This window comes from Nyctereutes procyonoides, unplaced genomic scaffold (assembly GCF_905146905.1).
Source record: "Nyctereutes procyonoides isolate TBG_1078 unplaced genomic scaffold, NYPRO_anot_genome, whole genome shotgun sequence".
Taxonomy (NCBI): domain Eukaryota; kingdom Metazoa; phylum Chordata; class Mammalia; order Carnivora; family Canidae; genus Nyctereutes; species Nyctereutes procyonoides.
In genome coordinates this window covers 30,589,498-30,603,737 of record NW_026575020.1, presented here as the reverse complement: position 1 = coordinate 30,603,737, position 14,240 = coordinate 30,589,498, and the positions used below count along the sequence as shown (strand labels likewise).

Genomic DNA, 14,240 nt, shown 5'->3' with positions numbered 1-14,240 from the left:
AGGAGCCAGGCTGAGGGAGCACCCACTACCCAGAGGAACCCACCCCACCCTGCATCCTCTGGCCTGGACATTCCCATTCCTGTCTCATTGCAGCTGCTCCAGAGGGAGACCCTCCTGCCTGAGGCCCTGGGGACTAGGCATAGAGGCTCCTGGGGGCAGGCTGGGGGCCTTGGCGACTACTCTCTGCCCAGGTCACTCCACAGGAGGTGGGCAAGACCCCAGATGTCAGGGGAACCTCCTGGCCCTAGGCGTGTGGGTGCCAGCCGGCCAGCCAGACTGCCTGAGTCGTCTTGAGTGAGGCTGAACAGCTCCACACCCCACGTCCTCCATAGATGCCTTCCGGATGGCACAGAGCAGGTGCCAGTGGATACACAATCCTTGGCACCCTGCCCTCGCCTCCCACATGTTCCTAGCTCCTCTGCCTTCTGCTGTCTCCCACACTGCTGCACAAAAGGGAAACTGAGGCTCCCAGCTGAGAGCCAGCCCAAGGCCACAGCCCGGGATTCAGGGTGGATGATCCCTGGTCCTAAAGATATCTTGCTTTAGGACAAGCCACTCGCTCCCTGCTAGGGCAAACCCATTTCCCCAGCGCAGCCCCCCATCTCTGCTTAGGAACCCACCTGTCCCAAATGGGCCTCGTTTTCCCCTTTCCGACCTACCCCCCCCCATCTACCCAGGGGCCAGAAGTTCAGTATTCCCTGAACACCCATTCCCAGAAACCAGTATGGGGCTTCTGAATCCAACCCGTGCCCTTCCCAGCCTCAGGTGGCAGACATGTCCATCCCTGCCCTGGATCCACAGCAGGCCCCACTGCTCCCTGGGCCCCAGAAATCCCTCCCCACCCAGCCTCTGCACCTTGGATCCTGTAGTGCAACGCCCTGCTCTGCGCCTTCATCTGAAGGGCACTCTTCCTTCCAGCAGCCTCCTTGCTCCAGGGTGGGTGGCAGGGGTGGGCCAAGACCCAGCTCCTGACATTCGGGGTCCCCACCACCTGTCTCTTTAGCTGGCCCACACTGGCCCTCAGATCCCTCTGCCTGCCATGCCCCCCTACCCCCCCACACACATGCTGCAAGAACCCAGGGGCCTCTGTGGTTCCTGGCACAAACCCACACTCAGAGCCTGCATCCTGTTCCTTCCTGCCTTCTAGCCCAGGTGGACAATAGCAGAAATGGAGTCTGGGTGCCTACAGCCAAGTGTCTGTGGGTCCCCACTCCCCTCACAGCCCTGCTCTTTTTAGCATAGGTGGAATGGGAGCTTTGGAGGAGTGACACCAACACCAGACCAGCCTGGCCATATACTTTACTTCTCCCTTCCCTACTTGAGACAGAGGTATCAGTAGGGGAGAGGCCTACAGGAGGAAAGGATAGGGGTGATCTGTGTTGGTAGAAAAATGAAGTCTCTTCCCCAGCAGGGGGAGAGAAGGTCCTTCCCAGCAGAAGCAGGGCACAGACATGCACCCCCCGACACCATCTCTGGGCATGCAGGAGGAAGCCCAGACCTCCCCTACAGGGTCCATGCACCACACCCCAAATGATGGGATGGAGGTCAGTCTCTAGCATGCCAACATGACGGGTTTGAAACGTATTTTAATTGGTTTTGTTTCCAGGATTCCTCATCCATGCCTGGTCTCTAGAGTTCTCCCCAGCCCCTCACTGGGGGTTCAGACTCAAGAGGACAGCTGCAAGACGAAAGAGAAGGTCCCTGACAGAAGGGGGCTGAGTCTCCTTAGTAAGGGGTTCCCGCCCCCACCCCCACCCCACCCTGTGCCCTGGCCCAGCCACAAGCACGCCCACTGTCAGAACATGGTCTCTTTAATGGGACACTCGGAGCCCTGCCCTCCCTGCCCGTGGGCCATGCAGTCCGGGAGAAGGTAGCAGCAGCCTTCAGGTCACTGCGGCAGGGGTGCAGACAGCGAGGAGTGGTCGAACAGCGGGTTCCGGACCTCCATCTCTCCGGTCTGTGAAGGCCGGGGTCAGGTGGGCAGGGGTGGGGGCGCACGGGGAACGACCCCATCCCAGGAGATGGTTAAGTCCCTGCTGGGCTCCACTCCCCCAACCCCTGCCCCAGCCCTTCCCCCCCACCCCCCTACCCAGCCACTCCTGCCACAGGACTCACTGGAGCCAGGCCCGGGCACTCGTACACGGTGAAGTCACCATCTTCGTTCTCCTCGTCCGAGGACAATGACTCAAGCTCCTTGGGCGGCTCTTTATGCCTGGGTAGGAGGCAGGATGGCTAGGTCCTCCCACCCCCTCCAGGTGCCAGGGCCCCAGACCATCAGAGGGGCTCTGCCCACCTGGGCCCAGAGCAGGGGGGGATGGCCGGTGCAGGGATGGGGCGGGGGCGGGGTGCTGCCCAGTGTAGGGGAGTGTGCAGGAGCAGGGCGGGGTGCCAGGTGGAGGGAAGGGCTGGGGAGGGTGTTGAGAGCACGGGTGAAGGTGGGGGTGCCGGGTGCAGGAGGGCGGGGCGGCCAGTATGGGAGGGGCGGACGGGGTGCGGCCTCTCACCGCTCGAGGCACCGCATCTGCTGCCGCTGGTGCTGGTAGTGGTACATCTCGGCGCTGTGCGCTAGCCTCTGGTCGCCAGGCTGCGGGGAGACGGCAGGGGGGTCAGGGCGTGGCGGCGGGCGCCCGAAGGGCGGGGCGGGGCGGGGCGACGCACCGAGATCCCGGGCGTGGCGGGGGAGCCGGGCGCCTGCGGGGCCGCGTAGTCGGCCTTCTGGGTCAGGCGGATGTCTCGCTGCAGCCTGCGGGGAGTGGAGCCTGAGAGCCGCGGAGACGCCGCCCGCCGCCCCGGCCCGCCCGGCCCCCCGCGCTCACCTGCACCAGCACAGAGCGGCCACGGCGAGGGCGGCCGCGCCGGCTACCGAGCTCGCCACGATGAGCACTGCGGGGAGGGGCGCGGTGAGGGAGGGCGGCCTTCGGGGCGGGGCTGCCTCCTGCCCACCGCGACCGGCCGGCCCTACGGCCCTACGGCCCTACAGACCTACCGAGGACGAGTCCGTCACCGTGCCCGCCCCGGGGCTCCAAGGGGGAAATGTGCACCGGTACTGACGACACGGGGGGGCCCAAGGAGGTGTGGGGTGTGGGTGCAGGGGTTCCCCCAGTAGAGGAGGTGCCCAGGTTGGGGCCCTGGCGGCGCTCTGAGAGCCCCAGGGTGGCTGCTGCAGAGAGAAGGCAGGTTAGAACACTAGGACCAGCCCAGGGTCAAAGGAGTGGGGAGGCCCAAAGTGGGGCGGCGGGGGCTTGGAGGGGGTCTCACCAGGCTCCAGGTGCTGCTGTCCCTTGTCAGGCTGGGGCTGGGCAGCAAGCACGGGGGGCTGTGGCTCCTGATGGGCCAGCTCCTGGGCCAGGAAGTCAATCTCATCTTCTAATCGGGGCCTGGGCAGGCTCTCCCCTGGAGAGGGTGAAGGGCCATCAGGTGGAGAGGCCCCCAGCCCCTCGCAGGCAACACCAGCTGCAGGTGGCCCTTCAGAGCAGGTGCAGCCCATCCAGGAGCCAGACCTCAGGCCCAGGCACCAGTGCTGGCCATCGGACCAGGGAGTAGCCTCAAGCCCTGCCATCCTGAGTTGCTGTGTGGTGACAGCTGAGAGCGGTCTTTGTGAGCAGCAGCTTTCCCAGGAACGTGGGGGCAGCAGCAAGGGAGTGGAGGTGTTAGGGGAATGTGCAGAGGCCAGGAGAAGGGAAGCGGTGCCCCCACCCTACCTGCTACCCATGCATCACTCCATGGCTTCTCTACCAAGATAGGCAGTGACTCTTCAAGGAACGGGGAGAGGCCCCATTGTGCGCGCGCGAGCGCGCACACGCGCGCACACACGCACACACACACGCACACACACACACACACACACACACACACCAGTCAATCAGTAGGAACTGAGGGCAGCTGTTGGGACGGGGCTGGTGGCTGGGCCTCCACCCCATCCGGGCCATGTGCCCCATAGTACAGATACTCTGCACAGCATGGAAGGAGCAGAGCACCTGACACCTTCTGAAGCAGACCTGCACACGTCAATTCCCGGCCTCCCTCACTGCCAGGAATGTGTTCCTCCAAGAAGGTCCTCCTGCCCCACCAGACTTCAGCACCCCCAGCATCCCTCTGTAATGCCCCATCACACCTGAAGTCATTTGGCACCTGGCTGGCTGTCCAGCATTCTGGGCCAAGATTGCCAGGTGAGTGCACAGGATGAGTGAGCCATGGAGAAAGAGAGCGTATGTGGCAAGGAGGCCAGGCAGCAATTGGGGAACTCTGATTTCTCTTCTGGGATCACCTCAGCATTTCACACTGGACACCCTTGCCCTGGTAGGGAATAACTGCCCCAACCCTCAGCCTGATGCCAGGCTCTGAGTTGGTGCTATTTGGAAAGATCACCAGGCCACTTGGAGACATAAGAGTCTCCAGTACCCAAGGAAGCCCAGGGGACCTAGGAGGTGAGGCTGAGTGGCAAACGTATGAGGGCAGGGGATGGGGGGAAGACACCCTTCTCTCCCATACCCACAGGCCGGCGCATCCTGGGCACACAGAGCCCTTGTGGGTCTTCTTGGAAGGGCTGAAGGCAGGGCCCACAGACATGCGCGCCTGGGGGGCAACGTGCCCGCCTCTTCAGGGCACAGTCCAGGCTCCCAGGACAGGCAGCTGCATCTAGGAAGGAAGCAGAAGGCAGAGCTGGATCACCGCCCTGGTCAGCTCAGCCCCTGCATGGAGGCGGTACTGCCCTGGCCCCCCTCCCCCACACAGTTGACCCAGGCTGGCCTGGCTCCGGCCATTGTTCTGGGCAGGCCCTTCCTCCCAAGAGCCAGAAATCAGGACCAGGAAGACAAGCCTTCCCAACACTTATCGGAACTCTCCTGCCCCACCCACTCCCCAGAGTTCTTCCTCCAGGCCTGAGTCAGCCCTAGATGGAACTGCCCCTTACCCTCTGGGGAACAGTAGCTCTCCCAGCCGGGGGCCAGGCAGCCCTCTAGGTCCTGCCTCTGGTCTCAACATGCCCCAAGCAAGCCCTAACCGCTCTACCCAGGCTGGGAGCCCTAGAAAGTGGGGCCACCCACCTCTCTCACCACATCAGGGCTGCCCTACAAGTCCCATCGTGTCATCCCACAGTCCTAGGGCAGAGCTGGAAGCCGAGGGCCCTGCAAGTGCCTACAGCCCTAAGCATAGATGGAAGATGGTCACTCTCCCTGTGTCTGGTCTCTGGCTTGTCTCCGAAGCACAGAGAAGCTGGGTTGGGGAGACCTAGATTGGGATCAGCAAGCCATACTTGCCTGAGATACAGAAGCCAGACCAGGGTCACCCCCGCAGTCACACTGCCAGGGACTGGGGAGTCCCTGGGACTTTGGGCCCTAACTACGGTGTCCTGTATAGATGGCCAATGGGTCCCATCCTGATGCTGGGGGACAGAAAGCAGTAGCCCTCCAGCCCTCAGTTTCCCTTCTGGGACACAGAAGGCAAGTTGCCTCAAAGCTAGGGAATGCCCTAAGGCCTGGTACACTGGCCCCAGTTATGGGACAGCAGAGCTAGAGGACCCAGGGAGATACCCAGCAGGACTGTCAATCCTGGTTGAGGCGGCTGGGATGGGGTATATCTGGAGAACCAGACTACTCCTCTGGGCCTAGCCCCCACCCCCCATGGCAGGAGGGCCACTGGGGCCCAAGGTACGTGTAGGATCAAGGAGTGCTGGGCTCTGTCCTTCTCCAGACCTTGGCTGGCCTGACTTGGTAAGCTGACACTCCCAGCCTCCTCTCTGAAGGTAGGGCATTCCAGCAGCCCTTGCAGCAGGCAGACTCCCATCCAGGGGACCCCCACCCTATACCACCTGGGTCAGCAGGCACCAGTATCAGAGAGCCAGCCTGGGGCGTAGGCTGGTTAAACGTTAAGCCTGTGCCAGCACATCACTCTGGACCCCACCCACCAGTTCGGTGCCTGGGGAGCCAGACAGTCCCTCTCCTGGTGCTGAGACCGCAGAGTGCCCAGGCCAAGGGTAGAGGCCTCAAGCACAAAGCTGCTTCCAGGGTCTGGGTTCTAGAGGCCTCCAGACATTCCCGGTTCCCCAGCCTAGGAAGACAGGGCTGCCACCCAGCTAATGCTGAGGAAGTCTCCCCTCCAGCCCGGGCGTGCAGGAAGAGATCTCCGGAATAGCGGCAGGTGGAGGGTGGCAGCACCACACCCTGCATCTGGGAGCAGCTGGGATGTCACCAGCCCACCCCAGGGGCTTAGCACACAGGCTACACTCCATTTCCTCAGGAGGCCCCACCCTGCATGCCCTAGAGCCAGGTTCTCTGCAAGCAGCCTTCATTATTGCTGGCCAGCCCCACTCTCCCGCTCTCCGGCTTCCTGTCCACGGGTGCTAAGCCCAGGAGGAAGCCTGCCCTGATGTGGCCTCTAGAGGCCACGCACACAGAACCACAAGGCCCAGGCTGCCATCCCAGCTAGGCCACATAACTTCTTTGTACCTCAGTTTCCCCATCTGTAAAATGGGCTAAACATAGCCAGTAGTGAGTGAATGCATGAGCACAGTCTCCCAGTTCGGCCCTGGGCTGGGATGCGTTTTCCATCCTGGGTTCCTGCAGACCTTCCCACCTGGAGCCCTGGGGCCCATCTGGGAAGCAGGGAGGGTCTCCCAGGTCTGTGGGCTTCTCAAGCTCTGCCCTACCACCAAGAGGGCCCCCCAGGGCATTACCTCCTGCCCCCACTGGAGCCCGAACAAGCCCCTAAGCCTGGGACAATTCAGCCCCCACCCCCACCCCCACCAATGGCAGCAAAGCAAGGTTCGTGCCCAACACCACCTGAGGCCTGGGGCCAGGCAGCCCAGCACCGCGACCCCGACCCCAGGACAGGCGCTAGCAGCGAGGCCTCCAGACCCCTGGGGCCTCGCCGGCGCCCACAGAGCCCGGGAAGTGCACACGCACGGACGCGCGGACAGGCAGCGGGCGGCGGGCCCACCCGGACGGATCCGTCCTCAGACACAGACACAGCACCGGCCCACGGACCCGGAGACAAAGACAGGACGAGCGTGAACTTCAGGGTCGCCGCCAGGAGCCCCAGAGAAGGCCCGTGGAGCGAGCGGAGCCCTTCGGCGGCCGGGGCGCCGCGCCCTCCGGGCCAAGCCTGTTTACCGCCTCTCGGGCGAGGCGGGGCCCGCGGCGAGGGCGGCGGCGGGCAGGGCGAGGGCGCCGCGCAGCTCCGCGATCCCAGGCCGCTCTCGCTCACCCGGGCGGCCGGCGGAGGCCCCGCGCAGGGCCGCGCCGAGGACGAGGCCGCAGAGCAGCAGCCGCAGCAGCCGCAGGTGTCGCGGGGAGGGCGGAGGGACGGGTGTCGCCATCCTTCAGCGCCGCCGCCGGGGCAGCATGGCACCGCGCGGCCCGGGGCTCGGCGCGGGCGGCGGGCGCCGCGTCCGGGAGGCGGCGGCGGAGGGGGCGGCGGTGGAGGCGGAGAAGGAAAGGAGGCGGCGGCGCTGACGCTGCGGCAGAGGATCCGGGATCCAGCGCGGCGGCGGGAGGCTCTCAGGGACTGCGCCTGCGCGCTCCACCTGAGGGGGCGGGCCGGCGTCTCCAGGTTGCGCCCCCTCCCCCCTCCTCCCCAGCGCTCCAGGCCTCCGGGCGCCTGGACTTCTGCGGCCTCTGTGGCTGGGGACCTCTGTTCTCCTCAGGCCCGGCTAGGCTTGGGTGGGCCTCCCCGGGACACACTTCCCTCGGGTCCCCACTCTGTCGCCAGTTTCCACGCAGCCACCACCCCGCTTGGAGCAGGGGACCTGTCCCGGGCCTGGAGGCGCTAGCCCCAGGAGCACGGGGATACCTGGCACACACTGATGGACAGCTGCGTCCAAAGACGCACCTGGGCGCTCAGAGACACCTGGTAAAGGCAAACACACGCCTGGAACGAGGCCGGTGCTGGTGAACACTAAGGTTGGAATGGGGCGGCTGCGCTCAGGGAGGCCACCAGGGGGCAAGAGTGACCTGGAGCGGCTGGTGAGGGACGGCTGGGAGCTGTCCACGGTCCCTGGGTGACAGCCTTCAGCTCCGGGAGGCCTCAGGACCACAGGCACCTATGGATGCACCCCCTTGCACTGTACCTGTTGCTCCAGAGAGCACACCCACGCATTCCACCTGGGAAGCCTCCCTCTGCCTCACCTCACACCCCAGGCTTCCCCTCAGAGCCCCGAAGACAGGGCCGGCTGCCCTCAGGGTTGTGGATGGCTGGAAACCTCGCAGAAGGTGGAGATGTGTGAGTGAAGCTAGCACAGCCATTGTCCCCTCAGGGTGCTGTCCATCGTGTCTGTGCTCACTTTCTAGAATGGCTGAGGAGCAGGAAGACAGAGTAAAACCGTGCCTTCTCGCGCAGGAAACCAGTGCTTGGGGAGGAGGCTGCGGGAGCAGCAGGTGGAGGAAACTGGCATGTCTTGGAGATGCAGAAGGCCATACCGAGGCAGGAGGGAGCTGTGCCTCAGTGTCAGGGCACCTGGGCTTTACGCTGGCTCCTCTCACTGTTCTTCTCTGAGCAAGGGGCCCTGCACCCCCCTGGTCCTCATCTCAGCAGCCCCCCAGCACCACTTCCTGCCAAGGGCCTGCCCTGTCCCCCAGTCCCTTCCAGCAGACTGCTCTAGACAGCTGCCCTGCCCAGGACCCTCACTTCCACCATCTGTCCACTCTCTGCCCTCACCCCCAGGCCAGCTCTAGGCCAGGGCCCAGTTGCCAGTCTTGGTTGGGTCACTGATGCCGATCTGGAGGGGCTGCAGGGCCCTGCTGGCCAGAGAAGACTCAAGAGACTCTGGGACTCTTGGGCCAGCCATGGAGGAGAGCAGGATCTTCATCGATCCATGTCTGGGCCCAGAGAGGAAGGAAGGAGGAAGAGCCTGGGGCCACCCTTAGGACTAGCCGGGGCTCGTCCTGGCCAGCTCAGCTGTGGGGAGGGAGGACAGGCAGTGGCTCGGGCGCCCCACCCTATGAATGTTCTCTGCTGCTCTAGAAAGTTTTTATTATAAAATGTTCACAGGTAGGCGCTGTGTTCCCAGAGCGTGGGCCTGACCATTCTCCTCCTGCAGACGCAGACCCCGGAGGGTGTGGGGGCTCCCAGGGCCTAACTCGCTGAGGTTGTAGGCTGAGGGCTGCGGGGTGTCTGGGTCCTGGGTGCCAGAAAGGGGGTGCAGGAGACCGGGCAGGCTTGAGGAGGCTGCAGGGAGCTGGCCAGGCCTAGATTCACTGCTGTTCACCCACTTGGGCCCCTGTGGGCTGCACGCCAGCATCCCTGGCTCAGTGGGGGTGGCACTGGGGGGCAGAGGTGCTGCGGGTGTGTGGAGTATGGTGAGGGCACCGGGGGTAGGAGTGGAGCGGCAACAGGCCAGAGCCACCAGCGTGGCCCTAGATGGTACTGGACAACTTGGCAGCGCGCACCCGACGCAGCAGCAGGACAGCAGCAGCCAGCAGGATGGCAGCGCAGAGCAGGACCAGGGCCACCCAGGCGCTGAGGTCTGTGCCCTTGCGCATTCCCGGTGGCTCGGCGGGGATCAGGTTGGTCAGGTTCAGCATGTAGCCAAGCGCCCAGCCCACCGTGGTATCCCCAGCCTGTGGGCGACCCGCAGGCCTCAGCTACTCCATACAGCCCCAAAGGCCCCGCCCCTCTGTGCCCTGCCGACCACAGGCTCCCACCTTCTTCTGGAAGGTTACCCCATGGAAGGCATGCTCCTGGAAGCCATAGCCCTGGCTCAGCAGCTGCTGCACGAATGTGGCCACCGCGCAGTAGTCAGGCAGGCGGGCCTGCTCCCCGGGGACCCGGGCTTGCAGCTGGGACATGAAGGGAACATTGTTGGGCCAGTGACCACTGGGAGGTCTCAGCCCAGAGGACAGGTGACCCTACCCCAGCATAGTCCCCCAGAGGCCAGCCCCTGGTGGAATTTCCCTCCAGGACCAGCAGTGTGACTGCCGATGGCAGTGGGCACCCCTGCCTTGGAGGTGGACCTCAAGGAGACCCCAGGGACAGCCACCCAGGAAGCAGCAGGCCAGCAACAACCGTGTGTGAGGTCAGGGGCACAGAAGCACCAGACCTTTTGCCCCCCACCTCTCCACCCCCCCACGTCTGCCTGAGACTAGACTTGGAGAAGACAGGATGGGCCTTTGCCACCACCAGAGCCCTGAGACAGTGTTTCTCGCAAGGTTTGGCAGGCACCCCATGCTCCACCTGTGAAAACACCGCTTCTCTTACTTGGCAGGTGTCTAACTATAGCGGCAGAAGCCAGAAACCTGCAAGTTGTCTTCAAAGCCTCACTCCCCTGCCCCTAAGCTCTGCTATTCCTATTCACCCCACTTCATCCCATGCGCCCTGCTGCCGTAGGGCCTTTGCTCTTCCCTCTGTCCTCCCAATCTAGGTTCTGGGCCTCAGGGCAGCCCAATGCTGTCCAGGCCCCTTGGCACAGCCCCAGCAGGGCACGGGTAGGGCTTACCTCACTCCATGTCTGGTTGCAGATGGTGACAACCGCAACTTCTAGCTGCTGCAGGGTCTCCACAGGCAGCCCCATCACGGTCCTCAGGAAGTCCACAGTGTAGAAGAAGGCAGAGAAGGCCTGAGAGGAGGGGACAGCCATACCTAGGACAGACCCCACCCACAACAGGGCACCCGCCCCCAGCCCCAGACCCTCACTCACGATGAAGTTCCCAGCCACAGGGGGCTGGAATATGCCATTGAAGGAGCATTGGGAGAAGTGGCAGGAGGAGAAATTGAAGAGCTCCAAGATGAGGTCACGGCAGAGGGCAGGGTCGCTGGTCCCCGACAAGTTGACCCTGGTACTGCCAGTGAAGGTCTGGGGCCGCTGGTGTGCAGTGCACGGAGACTCATACACGTCTTGAAGGAGCACTTGGCTCGAATAGCCCCTCGGCCAGCAAGGGTGGAAGCCATAGGTCTGGGGGGAACGCAGGGGTGTGTGAGGCATCACCCCTACACCAAGCACTGCTGCCACCCCCCAGCCCAGGACACCTAAGAGTCCCCCAGAGGACCCGCCTGAGGAATCTCCCATAAGTCCCACTTTGGCGGCATCACTTCTGTGCTCAGGGGCAGTCCGCAGCTCCCCATCGTCTGATGGACAAAACCCACCCCCCCGGCCAGGCACCCCTGGCCTCTGGATGCCTGGCCCTGGGCCTCCTTTCCCCCTAGCCAGGCACTCACTAGACCCACCCCCACCACGTGGCTTTTGTGTGTGCAAGATCCTTGTGCATCTGTCCTGCCAGGTGAGTAAAGCCCAGCTTTGGTTCCCAGAGTGGCCATCCTTAGTCCAGGCTCCACTCTGGACTCTTGGCTCCTCCCATCCCTTCTCACCCCTCTCCCCCAAGGAGGGCACAGTGGGAGCAGGTGGGCCAGGGGTGGTGAGGCACCTGTAGTGCACCAGCCAGCAGCCTCAGGAGGACCTGGTCACGGCCATAGCAGAGGAAGCTGTGGGTGTAGACACGGTAGTGCTGGCCGTAGAGCCGGAGCTGGACCTCATTGGTGGGATCCTCAGCTGGGCCGGCCATCTCGAAGGTGATCTGAGTGGAGGCGCCCCCCAGGTCCATGGCCCCCAGAGTCCCCTTCCTTGGCCGGAACCACTGGCCCACCCAGCCATACTGTGGGGAGTGGAGGTTGGAGTCAGCCAGTGGTTGGGCCGCGCGCCCCCTGGCTCACTGGGCTGGCCAGCAGGCCCACCTTGATGAAGTTCTCCAGCAGGTAGTTGGCGGTCACCCAACCAAACACACCCTCGTCCTGGCCCGAGAGGATGTGGGCGCCACGGAAATCAAAGGGATACTGGGTCAGCGTCTGGGTCACAGCCGCAAGCACATTGGCCGAGGCCTCTGGACTGGTCAGTCTGGAACACAGGGAGGACTCTGAGGGGCGTCCTCCCCAAGTAGCCAAGGTCCTGCGGCTGGGCGGCATCGTGCCTGCCCAAGGCCACTGCTGAGGGTGTGCGGGGGGCCACCCTGTGCTGAGGCTCTTGTAGAAGTCGGGCAGGTCAGGGGGCGGGCACACTCACTTGAGCAGGCGCATGCCTGCTGTGGCTCCCAGGTAGAGGGGCGTGCCCACATGTCTTTCTCTGGGAACCTCCTGAAGTGCCTGGTCCAAGCATTCAACCAGGCTCTGGCCAGCCCTGGAAGGGTTGTCTGCGTAGCTGGAGATGCCCCCTCCTAGAGGGAGATGGAAATCAGCCCCAGCCTGACAGCAGCCCCTGGGTAAGCCATGGGCCAGGAGTCTCCCGAACCAGGTGGCAGCTTAGACACACCTTCCCAGCTCAAGCCCTCAGAGACAAAGAGACCCACCTGCCTGTGGGCCACCCAGTCCCTGAGGCTGCTGCCTGCCCCTGGGTGTGCACACAGGTGCCAGGATAAAGCACTAGGCATTGTCAATACAGCTTAGCCTCCTAAAGGGCTTTCCTGGGCGTGCCAGTCTTGGGCTGAGAAAGGCCCATGTCGCCCAGTCACCACCTGGGGCTTACTTTCTAGAATGAACTGCCCTCAGCCTCTCTCTCTTTTGTTTTGTTTTGTTTTGTTTTGTTTTGTTTTGTTTTGTTTTGTTTTGTTTTCAGCCTCTCTTTTGGAAGCTCCTGCAGCTCCCTCCTGGAGCAGTCCCCAGTGGCATCAAGCAAAGGGGGCATCATGACCTTGGAGGCTAAGGCAGGGAGGGCCCTGGAGCCCCTACGATGAGGGGTGCCCAGTGCTCAGGGGATCTTACCGTGCACCTCACAGGAGCTGTGCTGGCCCACGATGCCTGTGTCATTCTCTTTGTCTGCAGGCCACTTGTAGATGAACATGGATGTGTGAGAAGAGCCAGCGTCCAGGACAATGCCATACTGGGGGAGGGGAGGGGAGGGGGAGCGGGGGTCAGCCATGGAGGTGGGGTCCGGGGCCTGAGGCCATGTCCTTTGGCTCCCCTCAGCTCTCTACCCCACCCCACCCCACCCCGTGGCAAGGTTGGAACCCCAGAATGAAGTACTGGGGCTCAGGCGGCAGGGACAAGCAAAGAAACACAGTTTGGGTGGGGAGAGAATAGGGACCAGGTCAATGGCCAGCAGCCTTTCCTCTTCTGACTGCAGGAACCTTCCTGGCAAGGGCAGGCTGAGGGGTTCTGTCAGGGTCAGAAGGGTCTTGGGACCACCCTTGGAACCCTGTCCCGAGGATGTGAGGTCCCCAGGTTCTGAAAGAGAACCCCAGCTGCAGGAACCCCCTCCACCCAACTCTTTCTTCCTCCTTTCTGTCCCCACGTCTCTGACCTGAGCCCAACCTCAGGGGGCCCTAGAGACACCCCCTCCCTGAGCCTCAAAGGCAGCACCAGTGAGAGCTGGGTCCTGCCCAGCTGAGGGGCCACATGGGCCTTCCCTGTGATTGCAAGAAGGGCCGGGATCCCAACAGTGAGAACCCCCTGGAGAACATGCCCTCCTGAGCCCGGAAACAGGCCACTCCCGCCTTCTTCCCCACCCTGGGGACTGCAGCATCAGCTGGTCAGGCCCCACCAGCCCCAGCCCCCTAGTCCTCCCCTTGGCTGCAGGGCACCCATGCCTGCAACCTCCTATCCTGGGCTCCTGGAGCTTAGAGCTCCCACATGCCCATGCCCCTTCACACAAGTCCAGTAAGAGGTCAAGGGAGCCGTGGGACTCCTGGAGACCCGCCTGGGCCTCCCCAACTCCAACTCCTTTAGGAGCAGCCTGAGGCACCCTGCCTGGTGGCTCAAAGGGCACCCTGCCACTGTCAGGACTTCCAGGAGGGGGGGGGAGGGGTCCCTGGGCCCCCACGCCTGTGGCACCTCGTCTGGAGCCTGGAGCAGATGCGTCCCTGGAGCGCGCGGGGCGGGGGACCCTGGTCCAGCCACAGCCTGGGGCACCCGGGGCTGTATCTGAGGAGCTGAGAGGCAGCCCCCACCTCCCGCCCCGCCCGCGCGGGCTCCGCTGCGGCCACGGGGAGCGGGGCGGGAGCGGGGGAGGGGGGGTTCCCGGGCCCGGGTGGACGTCGGGCTGCCACGCCGGCGCAGCCTGGCCCCGCTGGGCTCCGAGCCTCCGGGGGCCGCGACCCCGCCCGCTGCCGGCCCACGCACCTTGAGGGCGGGCGGCTCCCGGACGTCGCGGGTGCGGACGCACAGCAGCAGGAGCCCGGCGAGGCCGGCCGCAGCCAGTAGCAACGGCGGCAGCAGCGACAGCACCTTCCCCGCCATGGGCCGGCGCGGGCGGACGAGGCGGCGGCCGAGCGGCTGCGGGGCGCTGGAGGCCGTGGCCGGGCGCGGGCCGGGTAGGCGCTGGG

At 64.2% G+C, this 14,240-nt stretch overlaps 2 protein-coding genes across 4 annotated transcripts; both read right to left on the bottom strand.

The window, feature by feature from the left end:
• Positions 1 to 1,568: 1,568 nt before the first annotated feature.
• On the bottom strand, positions 1,569 to 7,461 carry NPDC1 (neural proliferation, differentiation and control 1). Of its 2 annotated transcripts, none has more exons than XM_055329445.1 (9): positions 7,204 to 7,461; positions 4,492 to 4,638; positions 3,259 to 3,393; positions 2,987 to 3,160; positions 2,817 to 2,883; positions 2,659 to 2,743; positions 2,505 to 2,584; positions 2,116 to 2,212; positions 1,569 to 1,678 (listed from the first exon to the last, which is right to left on the bottom strand). In XM_055329445.1, exons 1-9 carry the CDS (start codon positions 7,313 to 7,315, stop codon positions 1,667 to 1,669), a joined length of 909 nt encoding a protein of 302 aa, XP_055185420.1. In that variant the 5' UTR covers positions 7,316 to 7,461; the 3' UTR covers positions 1,569 to 1,666. The 2 variants fall into 2 exon arrangements, with proteins under 2 accessions (XP_055185420.1, XP_055185415.1); XM_055329440.1 differs by lacking the exon at positions 1,569 to 1,678 and adding an exon at positions 1,794 to 1,957 and having other exon boundaries at positions 7,204 to 7,459.
• Positions 7,462 to 8,950: 1,489 nt separating this feature from the next.
• Positions 8,951 to 14,240, bottom strand: ENTPD2 (ectonucleoside triphosphate diphosphohydrolase 2). Of its 2 annotated transcripts, none has more exons than XM_055329430.1 (9): positions 14,038 to 14,240; positions 12,682 to 12,799; positions 11,987 to 12,137; positions 11,662 to 11,821; positions 11,355 to 11,582; positions 10,631 to 10,885; positions 10,430 to 10,549; positions 9,639 to 9,773; positions 8,951 to 9,554 (listed from the first exon to the last, which is right to left on the bottom strand). In XM_055329430.1, exons 1-9 carry the CDS (start codon positions 14,152 to 14,154, stop codon positions 9,351 to 9,353), a joined length of 1,488 nt encoding a protein of 495 aa, XP_055185405.1. In that variant the 5' UTR covers positions 14,155 to 14,240; the 3' UTR covers positions 8,951 to 9,350. The 2 variants fall into 2 exon arrangements, with proteins under 2 accessions (XP_055185405.1, XP_055185409.1); XM_055329434.1 differs by having other exon boundaries at positions 11,355 to 11,504.